Source organism: Branchiostoma lanceolatum, chromosome 6 (assembly GCF_035083965.1).
Source record: "Branchiostoma lanceolatum isolate klBraLanc5 chromosome 6, klBraLanc5.hap2, whole genome shotgun sequence".
In the NCBI taxonomy this organism is placed as follows: Eukaryota; Metazoa; Chordata; class Leptocardii; order Amphioxiformes; family Branchiostomatidae; genus Branchiostoma; species Branchiostoma lanceolatum.
In genome coordinates this window covers 4,079,718-4,102,300 of record NC_089727.1, presented here as the reverse complement: position 1 = coordinate 4,102,300, position 22,583 = coordinate 4,079,718, and the positions used below count along the sequence as shown (strand labels likewise).

The 22,583-nt window shown below is 44.0% G+C and overlaps 2 protein-coding genes across 2 annotated transcripts; one reads left to right on the top strand and one right to left on the bottom strand.

The window, feature by feature from the left end:
• Positions 1-8,405: 8,405 nt before the first annotated feature.
• LOC136436208 (golgin subfamily A member 6-like protein 22) lies at positions 8,406-18,027 on the top strand. Its single transcript, XM_066429989.1, has 6 exons — positions 8,406-8,693; positions 12,917-13,744; positions 14,338-14,498; positions 15,572-15,711; positions 16,124-16,361; positions 16,935-18,027. The coding sequence occupies exons 2-6, from the start codon at positions 13,225-13,227 to the stop codon at positions 17,160-17,162; spliced, it is 1,287 nt and encodes a 428-aa protein (XP_066286086.1). The 5' UTR covers positions 8,406-8,693; positions 12,917-13,224; the 3' UTR covers positions 17,163-18,027.
• A 404-nt stretch (positions 18,028-18,431) lies between these two features.
• LOC136436207 (putative glutathione-specific gamma-glutamylcyclotransferase 2) lies at positions 18,432-21,495 on the bottom strand. The gene is made up of 3 exons (XM_066429988.1): positions 21,219-21,495; positions 20,335-20,370; positions 18,432-19,313 (listed from the first exon to the last, which is right to left on the bottom strand). Exons 1-3 carry the CDS (start codon positions 21,432-21,434, stop codon positions 18,780-18,782), a joined length of 786 nt encoding a protein of 261 aa, XP_066286085.1. The 5' UTR covers positions 21,435-21,495; the 3' UTR covers positions 18,432-18,779.
• Positions 21,496-22,583: the final 1,088 nt, after the last annotated feature.

Genomic DNA, 22,583 nt, shown 5'->3' with positions numbered 1-22,583 from the left:
TGCAACGTCAACAGTTTATCAAGCAACTAGATAGATGTCGGAAACTGTCAGATGTCGCCAAATTTATTTTGACTGTAATGTTGATGCAGAAGTTATATATACATATGATACCCAACTCATTATAATTGCATTCTCATGGAGCGAGTACCAGGCCTGCATACGCTAGTGGGTTGTAGAAAAAAAGTGCCCAAATTTCTATGCTAGTATCAAACACTCCGCTCAGCGCCAAACTCGTTTGTGGTGGTGTCATCCGCATCATGAATGGAACAGTGTGTGGAGGAATGTTATGTTCACAGCTACAGATAAAAATAGGTTTATTTAGACTGTTGGATGGGTAAATGAAAGTGTGGGCAACGAGGAGAACCCTACGCTGACTGTTGCACAGATAGACTGACTGAGTGTTTTGGTGGAGTCAGTGTCATAGTGTGGGGCAGTACAACGTTAACTACCAGAGGAAAAAACAGGCTAATCATCCTAAGCAACCTCGATGTGTCAAGACATAGAGACACCTTTCTCAATCCAGTCACATTTCCAAGATCCTTATCTCTGCAATATGCAAGATCTGCAAGATGATGGTGCACGCCCATACAGAATGAGAGCCATTTCAGATAACCTCCAGGATGCAGGAATACAGAGGATAGAATGGCCCTCCTGCAGCCCAGATCTCAACACAATTGAACACAGTCTCAGACTCTGTGATGACCGATCAGCTTGGGCGAGCTGTGCATGCAAGAATGATCAACAGAACAACACTGGTCGACCTGCGACGACTCCTTGTGGAAGAATAGCCAGGGACCGCGTAACAAAACTGATGACAATTATAAGGAGGATGTGCCGGTCTGTGGTGACAGCGCATGGCTTGTGTACTCAGTATTAAACTACCTTCATCATAACTTAGGCTCCTTTACGCAATTTTTTTGTTTGGATGAAGACTTGGCTTTCATATTAATGTGTTTTGTTGATCTAAGTTTCATTACCTCGTACAAAAGCCACGTGCTACCAGCAGACGAAAAATACTGAATTGAGCGTTTGACATAAGTAAGGTAATCTGGGCACTTTTTTATGTGACCTGCTCGCATAAGCAGGTCTGGTACTCGTTGCATGAATTTACAACCATATCAAGTTTGGTATCATGGGAAAGGAAATCACACAAGCTTTGTGATGATATATAAATCATTGAAACTGTTCAAGAAACAACGGAGATATGATCGACCAAAGTTAAGTTTCCAAACTTTTTGTACTGAGTGTATATATAACTTCTGTATCAACATTTCATTCAAAGTACATTTGGTGACATCTGACAGTTTCCAACACCAAACGCTGCTAGACGTACCTATTACCTGTATCTGTATTCATATACTAGTAACCTGTAAAACCGTCCTTCGGCACAACACACCAGGTTCGCAGGCACGCAGCTGGTTACTAGTATATATACACTGAAAGGCCTGTCACTCTTAACTTTCGCACATTTACTCGTAAATTTTCAGCCTTCTTTAAAGCTATCTAGCGAAGATGCTTCTACAGTACTAGAAGAAAGCAGAGGTACTGATAGATATCACTCTAGCTGGAAATTCCTCATGAATCATGAGAGACCTCTCCTGAAGACGAAATCAACAAGGACCTTGTAAACAACATAGCGGCCTTCTTCTACAAACATTCATGATTTGAAATTAGCTAAAGCCTCAGGCATAATTTGTAGGTGTTGGAGTATCCCCAGTGTTTTTACAGCAACTTACGTCAGACAAAGAATGTTTTGCCAAACTTCGCCCCGGGCTCCCCATTAGATCAGACTACAAACGTTTAGAATCTTTTGGGACGGAATCAGTCAGACATCAAGTAATATTCTCTACCTTACTCCCCCCCCCCCCGTCTTTTTCACTCACCAAAACACGACAAGTGGATCAAATCGCTGGAAAAACCTGACCGTCGCGTCGCGTTCTTGTCATGTCCGGATCCGTGCCGGAGTATTAACGTTACCTGCCAAACCAATTACCCCACCCCATTCCTACCCCACCTCGACACGTATAGGTATTTTTCCACCCGAATAAATAACTTTCGGAACAACTTTTTCGTAACTTTTGAGTATAACGTGTGGCAACTGAAAACCAGAAGAAGCATTCAGTGCGAGAAATCCTGTCAGAAAGCGTGGAAAACTGTTCTGGTCTTTTCAAACAGAGTAAGCAGCAATGGCAGCACATGCCTTCTAATATGCAAAAAAGTGTAACTATATGTATATATATAAATTTCTATGTCGCAATGCAAATATTCCTCAGAGATCTAGAATTTGTACAGTAAATGTATTCCTTTGTTTATGGTAAAGGTAGATCATTCAAAATTAATTGACCCCGAAGGGTACGAAACGGTAATTGTTGACCCCGAAGCGTACACTAAACGATAGTGCGCATCACTCTACCTGGCTTCGACGGATCCTTTTCAGCGTAACATCTCGGCCAGGTAAGTAACTAGACAATAACATGCTTATCTTAGTGATGATCCGCCACGGTATTACTCCTGCATGAAATGAAGTAGAACCTGTCTGGTCGCTCTGGAGCTTATTGTGAGTCACCTCTGACATGGGAGTGGCAATGGCATTGACAGCTTGGCCTTGAGTGAAGTAAACAATGCAATGTGATTTTCGACGGTGCAACTGATTGTATTTTGTGCATTGGGTAAAGAAATACTAGAAGTACGTGCATCAAAGAGGGACAATCGTAAGACCTCGGGGTTATATATATATACATAGATGTATACGTAGTTGTAGTCACACGGCATCGATCGAGCGTAAGGTTATCGCACCCAGCTACTTTGCTGAGCTCGCGCTTTGCTTGCGTTGCCTTTCAGCACGATGCTCTGCGTACCACAGTATATTTTAAGGGGGGTTTTAATAGGAAAATTCATCGCGGACATGATAACGGGAGGCCCTCGCTTGTGGATTGGACATTTTGAAATCAAGCTACGCTTTACTAGCAATTTGTGGATTTACGCTTTACGTTGCATAAAGGTAACTGTTACGGTTTATGAGACAGTCTTGAGATTTTGTGAAACAATCTTGAGATCTCTAAAAAGGTTTCAAGATTTCTCCAGATTCTGAGATGTTTTCAAAACATCTCGAGAAGCAATGAAAACATCCTGAGATGCTTTGAAACCATCTGGGAAAAAACTTGAGACCTTTTCAAAGATCTCAAGGTTGTCTCATAAAATCTCAAGATTGTCTCATAAAATCTCGAGATTGTCTCATAAAATCTTAAGATTCATCACAAAATCTTGAGATTTTCAGAATAAATCTTTAGATTTTTTTCATTTTCAACGAAGCGTGAAGACCCCGAAATCAATCACAACACACAAAACATCTTTTCCTGTTTTTTTTTTGTTTTACATTGTCATAAAATGTTCTTATTAAGAAAAGTAGTGATAAACTAGCGTTCAACGACCCCATACCTTCGCCGACTGATGGTAGCCTTATCCGGAAGCAAATTATAATTTATTTCAATTCCGCTTTATGCTCTTTTTTACATTACATGTGAGAAATAGGATAAACGACTAAGTATAATATTGTCAGGTCATATCAACAAGAGCTTTTTGATATAGGGTACAACTTCGAAACGGACCTACCTGACACTTGCGTTGTAATTGTACCACTTACCGCATAGCGGCGCTGCTTATAGCGACATATGTATTGTTATACTAGTTGTCATCGCACAGTGGCGCTGTTAGAGTAGATTCTTTCGATTGTTACACTCAGTAGTTATTGTAAATTGGATTTCTCTATTAGGACTTGGTTACATTCGTTGTATGATACACTAGGAAGGACCCCTTCTCTCAGACATTCATACAATTGCAAACTGTTTAGTTTTGCATGTGTCATACAAAATTTGACTGTGTTGTTTGGGAAAAGGCTGCCTTAGATCCTTATTGGCAGTTGATTCTGTAACAGTCTGCTTAAATATCCTACGACATCAAAATCGTCGAAGACCTACGAGGCTACGACGAATGTGACCACATTGTTACCAAAACTGTGTTGTGTTGTGTTGTGTTTTGTTTGTCGCGATAAGGTAGAAAATACCCTTTTCCTGTAGTACATATGCCTCATTGTACTTACTTTGTTACAGACTTATCTGCAAGCATCCAAAGGCCCAATTGTTACACTAATTAAATATTTATAACTAAATTAGGCTGCAGGAGTGCAGGTGTATCCTACAGAACGTTTCAACGGAAGCTCAGCTCATATTTCTGTACAAGTATTCTTTCCACTCTGAATAGACATTGTCAAAACAACAGTTCTTTCAGTCTCCTTTATACCTATGTCTCCTATAGTACATTGTTGGTGGCAATGTCATCATTACCCCCCACCCCCATAATGCCTAACTCTATAAGCCTGTTTCTTTGTGTATGACTATACAGTAGCAGCAGACAGTTAACAACGTTTAGCAGACTACACACATCTTATCACCAATCTTGTTTACTCAAGTCTGCTGCATAATCACATTTGGTGTTGCCAAGTTTAAAATATGTTATTGTTCCATTGTTCTGTGGTAAATTAAAAATATATGAAGCATTGTTGTGCTGTGTCCCAGGTTGTTGTTGCCATGGGAACAGAAGTGCTTCATGTTGTTGCTATGACAACACACCATCTCTCAGACATCGTTGACTGGCATTTCATTATGATGGTGTTAACCTTGTTTGATGTTTTTCTTTTATATGAAAGATCGCAGGGGCTGTTACAGCAATCCAGTTAACCACAGCTCACAGACACATAGTGTGGGGTGACAGTGGCTTGTGTTGACTACAATAATGGTTTATTCGTCACAATCGGGCACTGTACAGTACAGAGTGGCAGGGTTCAATAGTAGCCCTGAATTGTTCTGCCGTTTACATAGATTGTGCCTTAAGAATTTTAGTTATGTATACACATTGTTGCGAAAGGTATATTACGTCTGGTGATGAGACTTACATCCCTTACTCTATACATTCCTTTATACAGTGCCTCATCTAAAAAAAACTGTCTGAAAACCTCCTGATGTGTTGCGATGGCAACTATAGAATCTGACTACATTCATTACAACCTCTGCAAGCCGAGTACAGACTGTTGTGTTTTTAGCATGTCTAGTGATAAGAAATTGCACTTCTGGACCATATGGTTCGGAGTTCAAATCCCGGCCTTACCCTCAATGCTTATAAAGCCTAATTTGTCTATACTGGAAGGGGTTACAGCCCTTAAGAGGAGATATTAATCCATATCCTTGAACTTAATGAGAGCCGCACTTTAATATGTTCAAGAACGTTGATAAGAGCAGGGTTGACCCTGGTGTATGATAGAAAGTTCGCAGTCCAAAGCCCTGTCACACATTCAGGTCCTTCCCACGTAGCCTTCGTTGCAGGCCTCTCCCACGGCGACTTTTAAACTTATTGGGGCCAGATTCTTTGGCTGGGGACCGTATCTGCTTGGGCCCCGTATCTGCTTGGGAACCTGTAACCGCCGTGTGGAAGGCGCTTACACGATCCCAAGCAGATACGGGGCCCAAGCAGATACGCCCCCCCCCCCACACACACACACAAAATTGAGTAAAAATAGCTAGTGGGAAGGCCTGCAACGGAGACTACATTCCACGACTTTGCTCCGATCACTCCCCAACCAAGGTCGGCCCTGGGTTGGGAGTAGCCTGGAGTCCATCCTATTCTAGCTCCTCTGAACACATTCAAGCAGATTCTTTATTTAATTCTTCATAATTTTATTAGATCAATCGTCTCAAATTACAATCAATCGCCTCAAATTACAATCACAAAACACTAGGTTACAACATCAGTTTGCGTATATAAGCATAATATGTACACATAATACTTAGCCTATATCACAATTCATTGTTTCACATAAACATACATATGACCTTACCTAAAAAAGCTGTCGCTCTGTGCGAGGCAATATTTTATGTACAACCTGTGCTTTAGTAACTGAAGTACAATCTTCGCTTTCAAGCAGAATATGACTTTCCCGTCTTTGACTTTTTTCAAAACCCATAGTCGTTTGGCACAGACGAGGCGCCCGGCCGGGCAGTCTTTGGGAACGTGAAGTATGATATAAAAGACAACAAATACACAAAATAACTAAAATTATTTCAGAGCCTAGCTTGGTCACATTTATTGATATACACGTTAACGAACACGTTTCCGAAAACAGCACGGCCGGGACCCGGTTGGGAAATGTGACCCTAGCATACGCTAGTAGGCAACCTCGCCGAACAATGACTCCCAACCACAGATTACCTTACTCACGAGTCACGACTGGCACCCAACCATGATCTGGAGAGGGTCGGGAGTCCATGGTAAACTATGTGTGACAGGGGGTTTTAACCCTTGATAACAGATCGGGCGCGTTGGCTGTATCGTAGCAGATGAAATATAAAGGTACACAGGAAACTCGTGACTGTACCATGGTTATTGACACAACCCCAAGCGATGCAGAAGTACTTGATATAGCTCCCAGCCGTAGCCACACTGAGTTGTGATTGATACAAAACGCAGGCCAGTCAATTGGTCAACAAGTCTGTAGATATCATGGGAAAGAGTGAAAGAATCGCTCATGTGATTTATTGCCCTTAACCACCTGTGAACAAAGAGGTCTAATCGTCCTACGTGAGCTACCGATCTGCAGGTGTTGTATTGTGTGTTTGCCCAGTTTTTTCTGGAGTTTGTACAAGTGTTTGAGTTTTTGTATCCGCAGTTTTGATACCGATCAGGGTATAGGTTAAGATTGGTAGGGCATTTGTTGGCGCGCGGTAAAACTTGGCAACCGTGTATGTCTTGGATATGTAACCTGGCGGAAAACATTAAACATGTGTTCAGCCTTTTTATTACATCTTGGGGACCAGTGCGGATAGTCGTTCATTCAGACCCTTGTAGTGCATGCAGGCACATAGGACAACAAGTTTCCTTGCTGTTTCAGTAACAGTTACAGGGTATATTCTTACAGGAAGGGGTTGCTAGCCTTTCCCCGGGCCCTTTAACGTGCTCCAGGTACCTCTTTTTGCGTCCCTTCCGAATGACGGGTGCAGCCCCAACTGAGATGTCCTACCCAGGTGTGAATCGGAGCCTCCCACTTAGTGACTAATTGGAAGTAGGAGCTCAACTGTGAGGCTGACACCCTGGGTGAGGATATTACAAGGTACGTGATTATAGAAGCTAGTCGGTGAAATGGCTGGGCAGGGGAAATACTGTGTATGCTTTGTTTAGAGTACGTGCAGATTTAAACATTGTAAAACAGTCTCCAGCGTTGACGGCACGGGCTTGCCTGGACAATTCCAACCGTATTCGGGATCGAAGGTAGACTAGATACTATCCTTCGGCATGCTACGCAGGTGTAACGGTGTCAACAGGGGCACAAACAAGAAGAGATGCATGCTAGAAGGCAGGTGTTCTAGTCTAATGACCAGGTACCATACATGTCGGATTGGACAACGGGGCGTGCAAACATCTCGTTTTTGATTTGTCTCATATTGTTGGGGATGAGTAAGTCTGATTGCTTGTAAAGTTAAGTCCTTCGAAGTTTTCTTTACCTGAATGGTTTGTTTGTTTGTTTGTAGGTTAGTGGAATATCTATTTGGCTTGATAGTTTTATTTGATTGTAGCTATATAGGTCAACCAGTCGGCCGGTTTAAGTATCTACAGTCTAATTCGGGGCATCAACATTTGCACTAAACACATCCTTTCTCACCGACTGTTCCTATATAACCCTTCCCTCTGACGGAATACTTTGATGTCCGCATCCTCCCCGCAGGTCTGTTTATTATGGTTAGAGACTTAACCTCCCGCAACCTCTCCATTCATTCGGGCCGGTGTAACTCCATACAGCTGACACAGAGGTCCGCTACAATGGCCCTACTCTCCAAGCAGAGGTTCGGCGCCGGCTTGTTTTTGACGTCTTTCTAGACGTTTTTGTAGGGCTTTCTTTTTTGTCAGGATTTCTTCTTGTTAGGTGCCAGGCAAGACGAAAACCTGCAAAATAGAAAGTCCGATAAAGACGGCTGAAAAGACGTCAAAAACAAGCCGGAGCCGAACCTCTGCTTGGAGAGTACAATGGGCCGGGGTTGAGTTGCAGGTCGGGGGTCGGGCCATTCATAGGCGGTAACACAATTCGCAGTTTACGTTCAGACGGAGTAACGAAATCCCGAGCGGACATGAAGCATCAACATCGGGGCCATAGAAACCGGCAATAACGTTTTCAGGACATCGGCTTGGGGAAACACGAACGATTAGAGGCTCCGGTGGGGTATTCAGACGAACATGATCCTAAACGACTATACGTACAAATCAAAGACCACAATTTCTTCCACGAGTGAATAGTGCGCTCTTCTCATCTTTAGCACTTTGAATGATTCTGTAGAATATTTACAGTTGATATGTCTTTGTTTATTTCTCTTTTCTATTGATCCAGAGTCCTTGATAAACCCCTACGTACCTCCCATAGATGGGAAAGTCGGATTGCGCGTGCCCGGAAGCCGCGGGTTACCCACGGAAGGTTCACGGGCCGCATGATGACCACTAACCGTCCAGTTTCACCCCACCTGCCGATCCGTGTAGTCTCCTCCCGGTCTGCCGTGTCACACAGGTGAGCTGGACACACCTGGCCGTCATCCCACCGCCGCATCACACCTGCAGTCTCCTGCTTCGTGATCAGCTGCGAGAGGGACCGTTGCCAGGTAAGAGACAACAACAACAACAACTTGCTTCTGTGTATCTTTAATCTGGTTATTTAGTCCTAAACCAAGTACATCGTCACCAGGGACATCCACGACTTCAGAAACTGATTTCGTCATGTCGTCTTTAAATTGTAATCTGTTAAAGTCTGTAGGTTCCAGAACAGTTGAGGCACCTGGATCTAGAGCCACATACTAGGGATCTAGTACTAAGTCAAGTGCATTGTCACTTGGTCATCCACCACATAAGAAACAGCTTTCGTGATGTCATCTTTTTAAAAATTGTAATTTATCAAAACTTTGCGTCGGGAACGTCCGGCGTTGGGAACATCAGGTTATTCTATAGGTATTCAAGAACAAGTCACTATCATTCTGTTACACCTGAGTTTATCTTAGTCTCTACCAGACTAACCGCGCCGGCTATAGGGAGAACATTTGCCGGGGGACTTTGGCCATGGAGGGGAACATTCGCAGGCTATTTGACCCTCTCTCCGTAGACGACTCCCTTCATACAATTGACTCTATTTTGGTCAATTTCTACTATTTTCCCAGCGACCCGCGGAGGCTGGTAGAGCCTAAGTTTATCTAGCCCTAAGTCACTACGGTACATTGTCACCTTGTCCAACCACGACATCCGACACTGATGCCGTACTGTCTTCTTATGAAAGATTTGCGCCCGGAACGTATGGCTTACAATCTTAGTCTATAACTTCAAGAACAACAAAACTGATAATAGACGGATACAATATTTCATCTTCCATAACAACTCACAAGCAGTACCTCTTTTTACGACGTACTTTGCGTAATCTAGTATGTTCATTCAAGATTCAAGCCATTCAATTAGACTCGATGGACGAGTAGTGAGATCAAGGAGGATTTTGTCTCGATACTGCTTAGTCTTTGCAAAACCATTCTCCGGAAATTTATCTCTAATGCTAATTCGTCGTGAGAAATATCTACGACAGCGAATTGAGGACACTCTTAATTCAAGACATGTAGGGATATGTACCGGTACCTCCGTACAGTGGGGTACGGGTAGAGTACCGTGAAAATCATTTAGGTACAGGTCCAAAACATCGGATATCAATGTACCGATACTGTACCGAATAGACTTACACTCCACCACTATCAAACTTTCTGACTTATTTTGTTACTAAAAGCATTGAAGCCAGCACCATCTTTGTTTTGAGATTCTCTCGCAAGCACATAAGCTACCTGAAGCCTAAATAACTCGACAGACATCCAAGTAATATACGTAATATCAGGGACAGGTTCAACAACTTGACAAAGTAAACTATAGTTTTCCTTGGGGACAGAGACATGAATAGAGCAAAATGCATCTGTCTGTCACCGAAAAAGTTGTCGTCGACGGTCGATTCTATCATAGCCTCGCCGAAATCCAACGACAAATGATACCTTGCAACGAACTGTAACTGCTACTGCATTTTTCTTGAACTGTTTACACTTCGATTTTCCACTCAATTAAACTGGGTGTGACGACACCCATCGGTGAACGTACATGTAAACATTTTCAAAGCTTTCTAGCTGCTCCAAGTGCCCTCAGGCTAGTTTCTGTACGCTCTCATTTTCACTACGTTGGTCGATAGCGACTATCAAAGCGAACCAGGATGGCACCCATGCTACTTTCTAGTGGCCTCCTTTGCATTATTGTAGAAAGCGTTGATGAAGGTTAGACATCCAGATGATAAGATACTAGTACGCAATACAAAAGGTATTCAAGAAACTGGATAGGGATTGTAAACGGTCAGACGTTTCAGGTACATGTAGTATCCACTATCTTTCGTCTGTCACTGGCGGATCAGCCTGACAGATGCTACCTGAATCGTCTGGCCGTTAACAAAACTTATCTAGTTGCTTGAGTAACTTTTGTATTGCGTACCATGGAAAGCCTTTGATGCCGTCTATACGCATGTGTGGAACAGATTTGAGTGTGCGACTTTCCCACGCCCAGATCTACGGTGATTACGCGCCCGATCAGCCGCTAACAAGTCAATTATCCACCGCTTAGATACAAACATTACTCAAGCAAGCGTCTCACTATAAATTTGTGTCAGTAGTTTTTCGTAGTCACATACACCGTACGGTTTTTCAACAAAGCTACGACAAAGCTATGAAGGATCTACGGCAGCCAATGTTTTGAACTTTTGGTCAAAACACCTACGATGGTCATAAATATGTTCCTCAATTTGTCGTTGTAGTCCCGTCGTGCGATAAGTGTGACATGGGCTTAAACTGTTGGGATACTAGAAGGGTTTTCTCTGTTTCTTAGCGATGCGATTTTTGCCCTGTTGCCGTTCAATGTAAAACACACCTGCTTCCCCATCGTTTAACATACCGACCGTCTGAACTGCTGATCGCGTTTGTTGAACATTTGTTTGTTAAGAACGGATCCGTGGCGTGAAGGGTCAGATGGTAGGAATAGATTCTTTATTCAACGTTGAAAAACGTATCAACGATTACATCAACTTGAATGTCGACGTAACCTCCAAGCAGATGTTGGGAAACAAAATCGTAGCGTTTTCTGGTCGCCCGATTTCTGATACACAGCTGTCCAAAGAGGCGAGGATAGGTACTGACGGCGCGGTCACAATATCGTCGTAGGTCGCCGTACGATTTTGATATTGTAGAGCTTTCAAGCAGGCACTGACAGAACCAACGTTAATCGCCGACAAGAATCTAAGATAGCCTTTTCCGCAATAAGAGGCTGAACTTCATGGTTTTACCACATTATGATGCACGACTAGTCCAAGAATGCTCTCAATTCGCGATCGTGCGACGATCGTACGTCGTACGTACGACGACTAAAGAAGGACGGTATACCGATTGTACGAGACGTTTAAGTTATCAGGAATATACTCGATACCCCTAGCACAGAAAATCCAGGTGGATGAAACACGCACCCCTGTCAAAAAAGTCCTAGGTCCTAGGGAGCACACCCTAGCCAGAAAAAGCCAGTGGTAATGACCTCTGCAACAATATGTAACGTTAACTGTGTTTATTTGTGGAATTGTAAACGTGTAATGTACTATGCATGTTCGAATAAAGATCGTGCGATGCAAGACTAGTGTTATGACAGTCAGTTGTGTCAGTGACAGTCAATCTAAAATAGTCTTCTTTTGAATCATTTTGTGGTGGCTTAGAGGTCTGGACAGTTGGTGTGGCATTTTAATAGATGCTCTACCTGTGCTTCCACACCTGGCGCTGCTCACCTGTGTGTGCGTGACGTCAGGTGAGACTCAAGCAGTCGGAACTGTCGGGTTTTGTTTCTGCTCACCGACCGAGACCACCAGCTATAGGTTGGGATGAGCTCGCCGTGTGGTTTGTTTCTCCATATCAACACTGCGGATAGTCTTACAAATCTGCCCTCTCTGCCCACCGCCACACTCGTGCCGACCCTGTACAACACACGAGGCTAAGAGAAACCGCTGGATACAACTTAACGTTACCTTGTTTTTTTCCTGCTATGCGTGTGTGCAAGCCCCGACCCCCCCCCCCCCCCCCCCCAAATGCCTTGTCCATAGATATTTTCTACTCTCCGAGCCGAGGTTCGGCTCCAGCTGGGTTTTGACGTCTTTTGGGGCGTTTTTGTCAGGCTTTCTATTTTGTCAGAGTTCCTTTTGTATGATAGGCAAACGTATAAAAGGCCTGACAAAAACCGTAAAAAGACCAACCGGATCCAAACCTCTGCTTGGAGGGTAGAAAATATGGTCTTATCAGAAAACCTTTTTAAATCATCGTCGACCATGAGCGCCCATAAACATATAAACATAAGTAGACCCCGTCAATGCCTGTGCGCTTGTGTGCGCTATCCGGTTCCTACCTAAACACACGGCACCAGAAAGGCGAGCTCGCTGACCAAACACTCGCCCTTTCTTATGGAAGAACACAGGCGCACAAAATGTATCATTCTATGACTACATGTGACTCCACATGTACACGTGGAACTGCCTTTGTTTGGTAACCTACTTGTAGCGAAATAAAACTGATCAGTCTATGTAGGATAGATCAGTAATCTGAAAGACAGAAATGACTCTGTCTCTGACCGAGCTAAAGTATACGTACATGTGATACTATAAACATAGCGCTGAATGGTTGCAATATTTACATATCGTATTCCTTTCCTGATACGTTTCATATGTAAAGCATAGTCAGGAAGGTCGACCTCACACCACACAAACATAATACCTGCGTATTTGTGTTTCCAGGGACGTTTTAAGATAAAGGAGGCCTGGAATACTGTCGACGAGGTCTGCTGAACAAGCTTGCGTGAACGAAAGACCGGACTGGAATCGGACGCAATACGACGACGTCGTCAGTGACGACATATTTTTACTTAGACAACTTTGCTGCTATTCGTACTGCTTGCCAGAAAGGACATAGGAAGTCTAAATTCGCGCTCTGAAGACGAAATACTATTCCAGTAACAGACGAGAGATTTCACGGTAGCAGCACTTTGGTCGTCCTGTGCAATCCAGTAGTGTATATCTGAGTCAGTGTGAGAACTGCCGGCGCCATGACTATGGAAGAACTGCAGCAGAAGTACCGCTCCTGCGCCAAGGAGCTGCGCCTGTTCCACGGCGAGCTCGTCTCGAACGAGAAGAACGTCAAACGGCTGGGCCGAGACATCGCGGAGAGCGAGGGCCAGCTAGAAGAGTTCCATCAGGAGATCAGAAAATCCGAGGAAGAACTCAATAAGTTCCACCAGGAATTAAGAGACAAGGAACGAAAGATTCTAGATGGCTTCTACAAAGACTTGAAGAAAGACGAGAACAGAACAAATGTTGAAGAAGATGACGGCTGGCTGAAACCTCGGTACTTCCAATCGCCCGCACCACCAGAAAAGCGCGAAAAAAGCAACGTCGAAGAGGAATATAGAAACAAGTATCTAGAAGACTCGCGCCTAGTAATCAAACGTAAAGATCACTACATAGCGGAAGCTCAGAAACTTCTTGACGAGAAAGACAGATACATAGACCAGTCCCGCGCCTTGGCCAGACAGAAGGACATCTACATTAAAGACTTCCGTAAACTAGGTGAGTTTCCGATGTATATAGAAACTTGATTATGTAATTTTGACTTGTTTCTTTCATTATTTTTTTCACTACTTTTGTCTGCTTATGTATATGTACCTTATCATCAGCCTGGTATGCAGACCTATTGTAGCTACCGAGTTTCTCTAATTGCGTAGAGGACAGAAGAGCCTCGGCAGCTATGATAGGTTTAGATACCAGGCTACTATTCGACATTATTCTCTGTTTTTACCAATGATCTATTCAATAGTGGTTATTTATTTTTATCATTTATCCTTGTTTGCGATTGTAATTATTAATTTGAATTGTTCGTCTTGTATATATTTACCTTGTTTTTATTTTGGACAGGGGTCTATAAAAGAACTTATATAGTTCTGTTACCCCAGCCTAGTTACCTCTGTAACAAAGTTTGAATGAATAGATAAATAGATATGTGTACCTTATAGCTACAACGTTAGCATTCTCACATGACATCACACGTGTCTTACGCGTTTTTGGAGGGCCAACGAAAAATCATGTTACATTTTAAATCAACCTGCTACTTAACTGCTATCATCATACGATGTAATGTCTTTATATATGCGAATAAACAATAGGAGAGACGAAGGACAGGTACATCCAGGAGTCGAAGCGCGTGGAGGAGGAGAGAGACAAGTGGCTGGCGCAGATCAAGAAGCTGATGGAGGACACAGAGAACTGCGTGAGAGAACTGACGGGGACTCGGGAGAACATGACCAGGGAACTCGACAACATCAAGGTCAGTAGGGGAACCAGATCTTTATATATTTTGTTTGTTATCTCCATGAAAAATGGAGATATTGTTTTCGGTGAGTCTGTGTGTCTGTTTGTTTGTTTGTCTGTCTGTCTGTCTGTTTGTGTTTCCGGACCACTCTAGTCAGCATAACTCAAGAGCCTCTTGATGGATTACGATGATATTTGGTATGTGGGCGGGAGTTGGGAAGCCGAAAGTCAGGGTCGATTATGGGCCCCCTGGTATGTGACCTTGGTACTGCAGCAGAACTTCCGTTTTCGTATCTTTTGACCTGGACGTGCTATGGTCTTGGTTTTTGGATGGCTTATAGCTTGTGATGCAATAAAGAAGTGGTGTGGGTTTGGGCCCCCTAGTTTGTATTGCATACTGGCCCACCAAACCGCCTCATGGCGTAACACAACAGGTTTGCACTGAACAGTACAAGCTGCATATCCGGACAGATATATTAGATCCACACACACCGGGAAGGACCCCTACTCTTTTTGATAAGCATGGTGGTTTCTTTTACGTGCTCGAGGTGTGGCTCTCCTAAAATACACCTCCATTTAACGTCCTATCCGAGGGACGCCCCTAACCGAAGCTAGTACATGTACTTATTTGAGCGAAGTGGGGAAAGTCGTTATTAAGTTCCTTTCCCAAGGGCACAATGTCAACGAGACAAATCAGGTATTACGATATAAGGCTTTTACGTATGTTAGCATGTATTGTTTTGTATAAAGCACAATCGTAAGATTTTGTATTTCTGTTTTGTAGTTTGTAGTTGACCTAACAAAAGTCACTGTACTTTTTGTTGTGTCAATAAAGCTTCGCGCGCGCGCTCGCGTGTGTGTAAATGTGTGTGTGTGTAAGTGTGTATCTGCGTGCGTGCGTGTGTGTGTGTGTGCGCGCGCGCGCGCGCGTGTGTGTGTGCTTGCATTTCTACGATCCTACTGAGATCATGACACAATGGAGAGATGCCATACATCCCCAGTGCTCTTATTTTTGACTGAAGGAGTCGTAACGCACTGGGGTAAGGGGGTGAAGCTTGCCATCTCTGATTGCCTTGTTGTCCGCTGTAGGAGGAAAAAGCTAAGATGCTGGGAGCGCTGGACACGTACGAGTTCGAATCGCAGAGGAACGCCAAGGAAAAGGACCGGCTTCGAGACGAACTGCAGCAGACCAAGATAGAAAAGGACAAAATCACAAAAGAAAAGGACAAGTGAGTTACTAATGTCTCTATCATCATGTTGTCAGTAAGTACCTGATCAGGAGATATACAGTCAACCCTGTATTAGTGAACACCTCTACATAAAGATCACATAGCCATTGTGGCCACAATTCGATGGTCCCTTTGATAATCATTTCCATTGACACAGAAGTGCCCATCTTCGTTTCTATTGCCCTTGGGCAGTCTGTTCCATTTTTCAAGTTTCTGGTATGACTCGCCGGGGGTTTGAACCCCCGACCTTCCGAATGAAAGGAGAACACTCTATCCCCAGGCAATTGCAGAGGTTAGATCTAGACATACCTAAGTTAAAACCTCCCAAAGTCCGAGCTTATCTAAATTCAAAGTGATCAGTATGAACACTAAATGTTGGCAAATGTTTTCTGATGACGATGACTTGTTGTAGGTACGTGTTTGAAGACTACAAGGGTCGGGAGCGGACCGCCAAGCTGAGGGAGGAGCTGCACGGGATCAAACAGGAGAAGCAGATGCTGGACAGGACAGTGCGCATGCTCAAGGAGCGCACCGAGAAGTACGAGGAGCGCATGCGCAGACAGGACAAGCACATCCATGACCTGACCAGCCACATCCGGACTCTGACGCACGAGACGGAGAAGAAAACCCGGCTCATGGAGTCTGAGAAGGTGAGGTGTATTTTGTACGTCGATGAAGGTTAGACAAGGAATGTCCCCATATCGATATCTCAACTGGTAGCTGCCTCACAGTTGAGCTGTTGGTTCCATTTAGTTGGTAACTGGGAGACCCCGGTTTAATCAAGGGAATGGCATCTTGGTTGTGGGGGCTGCATCCGTCATCGGAAAGGACGCAAAATGGGGGTAATAGGTAATAAGATACACAATACATAGGTTTTTTGAGACCTGCTTCGAATCCTGGGACAGTTCATCTTGGTTGGGGCTGTTCCCGTCTGTCGGTGCGGACGTAAAATGGGGGCCCGTGTTTGAGGAGGTGCCTGGAGCACATTAAAGGGGAAAGGCTAGCAACCCCTCCCTGTAAGTATACACCCTGCTACTGAACAGCAAGGAAACATACTGCTATGTGTGCCACAAGGCACTACGAGGTAAATAACAGCTGAACCTTTATGCTAGATACTCGTACCAATATGTGTGTGTTTGTAAACATGTCGTTTCCTGAGACCTCCACTTAACCAAGTTGGGCAAAAATGTATGATAAAGGTCTTCATTTATTCATTAACACAGGAGGAGCTCCAGAAGGAAAGGAAGAAGCTGGAGAAGACGCACACGAAGTCGGAGGAGAAGCTGAAGCGGAAGCTCCAGGAGATGTCGGCCACGGTGGACAAGAAGGACCGCGAGATCAGCATCCTGGTGAAGAAGCTCAACACGCAGGCCAAGCAGATAGAGATCACGCAGATACAGCTACACCAGAAGAAAACCGGCAAGGGGGCGGCTCCTGGGGCGGACAGCTGATACAAGACGGGGTAGCCTGGATGCCAGACTGTTTGCCTACACACTCCTCGGCTCTCTAGGGCCAACACGCCCCAAAAGAAATTCTACAACGGTTCCCGCTCAGAGTTAGACCCTGAGAAATACACGATAGATATGATAGAGATCGGGAGTCTGGCATCCAGGCTAAAGAATGGACTGTCTGGTTGTGGTATTGATTAATCTAGCTCTGTCAAGCCCCTGTCATATTCTCCAAGGAGAGTTAATATATGACTGAAGCTTGACGGTATGTCTTACCACAGGTTAACGAAACCAAATTGAGAATGTGTTGATATGATGCCAGCTGTCTAGTGGCGGACAAGGTTTCCGTAGGCTCTTGTCGTCGGTCAGTTTGTTACAGCCTCGCGGAAAATCCTACGACACATTCGACTGAGACACTCAGAGGTTTCAAGCCATGAGGCTACTGAATAAGTCTTTATAAGACGAAAACTACATTACTAAAATGTTTGTATTGTTTCTATTGTCAATGCCCAAAGGGCATATTGTGCAATGACGAAATGTGTCCTTTAGCCCGTATTTTCTTACTCGGGCCTTGCCACAAAAATATTTCTATAAGTTGCAGGCGTATCATGACTACCAAGTTGTAACGCTGCTCCACTGTACATGTGTATAATGAGTTGTCGTTATTGTTTTGCGCAAACGACACAACACGAGGTTTGTGCACTTTTCACAATGAGACAGATATGATCTATTTGCACGTTAAGTTATGACTGATATATTCGTTCCACATTAATGGTATACGTTCCACATCTAGTATTGAAACTGTGGCACCACGTTGTCATTGTCTTTTCCACACATGTCTGTCGGAAAATAAATTCTACTGTGACGATGTCATGGAGTTATCGCTGATCTTTTCTGTCTGAATGTGTTGCTGTCCAGTTAGCCATTGTTTACTTGTTTGTTTGGTGTGCAAGGTTTATTCCTCGCTCTGTTTTCTTCTTTTACTATCTTCTTGTTATGATTTCTCTCTTTGTTTTGATGTGTCAGTTTGACAGAAGGGTTTGGTGGGTGTTTCTGGACATCTATGCCTACCATGGGTAATCAGGTATATCCCTTTCTCTTCCTTATTAGTTCATGAGATGGTACTTCCTTACTTTGTAGGTCTCTGATTAGGTTCTTGGCCATGACTGCTATCATTTGCCTAACCTACCCTAAATCAAAACGGGTTATCGATGATCTTGTGAAACATCTTATCAAAAGAGATACTATAGAAAAGGCGCATGACTGAAGTAATACGAGAGTTCCATTTCTTCTTTATTTTCTATCGTTGCATCTTTGGTGCAACCGATGTACGTGTTGGCTATCAATTCACTTGTAACCTGATATTGATTACATTGCAACACTTTTCGTTAGGCAACAATTATCCGTGGGACGGACGAATCCTACATTATGATATTGACACTATTAGCACATATAGCTTGGCCGTTTTCCACATAGATTCCCAACCACACTGGTGGGGAAAAGTTTTCTATAACTTTAAACATGATTTTTATTTTATACATCGAGGTAAAGTGGAATATTAATATATACGCATAAATATGTACAAGTCTATATAACTCTGTGTGACTTTAAAGACTTGCACTAGCCCGACTCTGAGGCTGGTCGCGTTTCGATTCTGTGGCACTCGGCTACAGTTCTACAAGGCAGATATTCGAACCGACAGGGCATGGGGACATAGTCTTTCCTGCAGGTAAGGGAGAGTTCGTCTGCGACTGTTTCAGAAGTTTCCAGCTCCTCTGCGCGCTCCTGGCCGAGTAGTTCCTTCACCATGGCCTCCAAATCGAACAGGTAGTCGTCCGTTACCATGGGAACGGATGTCCGCATGAAGCGGGCCAGCTTGAACAGGTAGTCGGCGTTGTGTCCGCAGCGCCCCGCAGCGGCTGCGATGGCCACTGCAGTTTCCTGCTGCGTGGAATGCCCGAGATATAACGGGTTCTCTTCGGTGGACAGGTAGACTAGGACTTGGCGTGTTGGCAGTGATTCGTCGGCGGGAATGAAGCGCGCCGCCTCCGTCGTGTAGCCTCCCAGCGCCCCCTCGCGGATCGTGAGGTGCTGCAGCGCCCTGGTGACCTGACCGTGACCCTTCAGTTGGTACGCCACACCCCACGTGACGGCCTGGAAACAAAACAACACATTGTAATTGATATAGAAAGGAAAGATACCTCAGCAGTCAAAAATAACTTTTCGGGGGACTGTTATTTAAAGCTCTCAAGCCATCCCTTTGTTAATTCTAAAGGAAGGAAACTTGTCCCAAAACTCCCGTCTGCAAAGAAAGGACTATCATTTACATTGTCCAGATTCCCAAAACAGAGAGAACTAGAAGATATGCCCATAACGTTTGTATAAACGTTTTCCAACAAGTACGTCCTGTGGGATATCACTATATGACGTCAGGCGGCCAGCTTGTGACGTCAGATGAAAACATGACCCAAATCGATATTTTACAAAAACATCAACATCAGAACTTCTTTGTCTACCTCATGGAATTAAAGAGACTAAAACTTAAATCTTTGTCGATTGTTTTATCATCATCAACGGGATATAAATATTTCAGTCTTGGTTCTAAACATTTCAATCTTGAGTTCCAACAACCAGAAAGCAATGTGAAAGTTTAGTGTGACCTCGAGAAAATGACAACGCAAGCGAGGATCGAAGAGCAGCTACCAGATGCAATTTTTAAGGCGTTGACATTTAGTATGATTTGGCCCGATCCACTGCACCCGCTACTGTTTGGGTGCTTTCAAAGTTGACCTTTTCCCCCCGTTGGAATGATAAACATTGCCACGCGCCCAGCCGCTTTAACATAGCCCCGCCCCCGGCGAGCCCTCACTACTACATGATGCAACAACCTATGATGCAATCCCTAACACACGTTACAGAATGCCTCACTGCGGTTACGGATATTGCATGATTGTCGAATTCTAAGCCAGTATCAAGATTTTTTGATAACATCCATTTGTGCATAAGCATAAGAATAGTTTTGACGATTACTTTTGGATACAGATTCCTTTGTGACACTCCAGTTATTGTGTCATTAGTTGTTCTAGTACATTGTACATGGTTACCGAGTAGTAAATAAACGGTGAATTCTATAACGTTACCGTCGAACTGTTGTCTACTCAGGATAAAAACTCACCTTTTCATCAGGGACCAGCGTAGCCACTCTCCCCGGCTGTGGAAGAAAGACAAGGGAAGGGTGGAAATTAACACGGGGTATTAAACATACATGTAAACCAAGGACATGATACAATGTCTTTGCATCGAAGTGCGTTCTATTTATACTACAACCGAGATATGAAGACAAGGACATAAATAACTGTTGAGAAATAAAGCTGTGCGAAAAAGACAAAGGGAAGGGTATGAAAATAAACGGGGTAACACACACCAGGGACATATACAAAGACAACGTCCTTGCATAAAATAAACTAGGCCGCGTTTTGCTTACCGAGATCTCAAGACAAGGGCACAGATACTACAGTAACTCCAGATATTCCTAGATCCCAATAGTTTTGAAATCTAAGAATCAGTGGCAGTGATTCGTCCGCCTTTATCATTATCACATGATAAACAGATGTGCATGCATGGTTGTGGAATACAGATGGTACAAATGTACAAGGAAGAGACTGCCCATTCATATTGAGAGCAAGCTTGGTGCGTTGGTTGCATCATCCTAATTTATAAACACTACGGCAACCTTAAACGTTGGCAAAAGATTTTAATTCGACAGAAGTTTTTATTAAAGCTTGACGCCACACAGTGTTAATATATCAATTACCGCTAATTGAGGTAATTTTCACGAGGAATGGTGTGTATTTCCTGTGCACGTCATACCGCCAGCCGTACGCAAGCAACAAATTATATCGGTCACGAGGAACTTATTCATGCCTGCCGCGGAAAATTCCACGTTCCCTTGCGGGTAGATCCATAACATACCCTGTATAACATACTAAATAAAATCGAAATACGTGTATCGTAAAAATATTTTCAGCGGTATCTTACAGGTAAGGAAGATGTTCTCACCTTGTCAGGAGTACCCCTGTGTACCGTATTGGCCTGCCAAAACCGTCGGGAGAAGCCGGCCACAGACCCGACCACTCGGGCGGTGTACGGGAAGCAAGTGTTCCACGTCAGGGAACCGTACCCGAACACCCACAACTCCGTCAGTTCACCGTCTGGATCGGTCGCGGACGGTGTCATGATAGCCAGATGTTTGTCTGAGTAGGAATTTGCGATCATAAAAAGGGAATTCGCCGGCAGAAACTAGCTAGACAAGCGAGGAAACAGTTTTGAGGATTTCTCGGGACAGCCGGAAGTTTTGGGGATAGCGGGCGGGTTGACCTGCCGTCCTGACCAATCAGCGCGCAGATCCGGCACGCTGACCAATCAGAGCGCAGCTATTGTTGCATCATGTTCTGACGTCAACGCGCGGAACAACACCAGGATTCCACAACATGCAGCGTGTCACGAGTACAAACAAAATACTGTGTTGGGTTTGACGTATTATTCCACGTGTCCTTCCTAGAATAGACAGACACAGGTCCCAGTGGAAAAGTACAAACGTTATGTAGACCACCATTATCATGGCTACATCTTTTATTGTAGGCAATTAGATATTAATTCAAAGCTGAGCCGCAGAACACAGTGAATCATCATCAATTAGATATCAATGTATGCCGCAAATGCGAGGACCGGGATGCAATCAAATGACGTTTTACATGTATTAAGTGTAGTGAAGTGTGGTTTTGGTTGCTTTTATTGCGGTTATAAAATGTCAGATGGAGTGACTCATAATCGGCGCATAAACATCTGTAAGTTTCCATTTCAGTCTTTAGCAGTAATCTCCAAGCAGATCTCCACGGAAAATCCAGTATTAGCAAGCTAAAGAAGCCATTCATTCAGTCTATTTGGCCTACTTATTTTCCAGCAACTTATGTAGTCTGGTAGAGCCAAGAGAAGTGTAGAGACTGCCCGACTTTCATTTGGACCGACGTCACAAGTCGTAAGAAAGTAAGAGAGCCTTGTGAGAAACATGGTCGAAGCAGCTTGCTGACCTTGGCCTTATCCCAAGCTACTCATCCCAGAGGGATCGCTCCAAATCACAATAATGACGTCAGAGGAGACCTTAAAGGACCCCCCTCCACACATGGCCGCACGAGAAGTGTGTCAGTCGTTAAATGTTGCTGGCCAACCTCCAAACAGACAAAAAATCAGCACTCGGAGGATCTAACAGTCCACAGGAGTCCACATTTGTGGCGGTTGCTGGCTTTGGCCTTATCCTTTGATAATCACCCCATGCGTCAGAAGCGACCTTAAAGGACCCGTGAGCTCTCCCGCCACACATGGGCGCATGCGCACGAGAAGTGTGTCAGTCATGTTTCTGGCCAA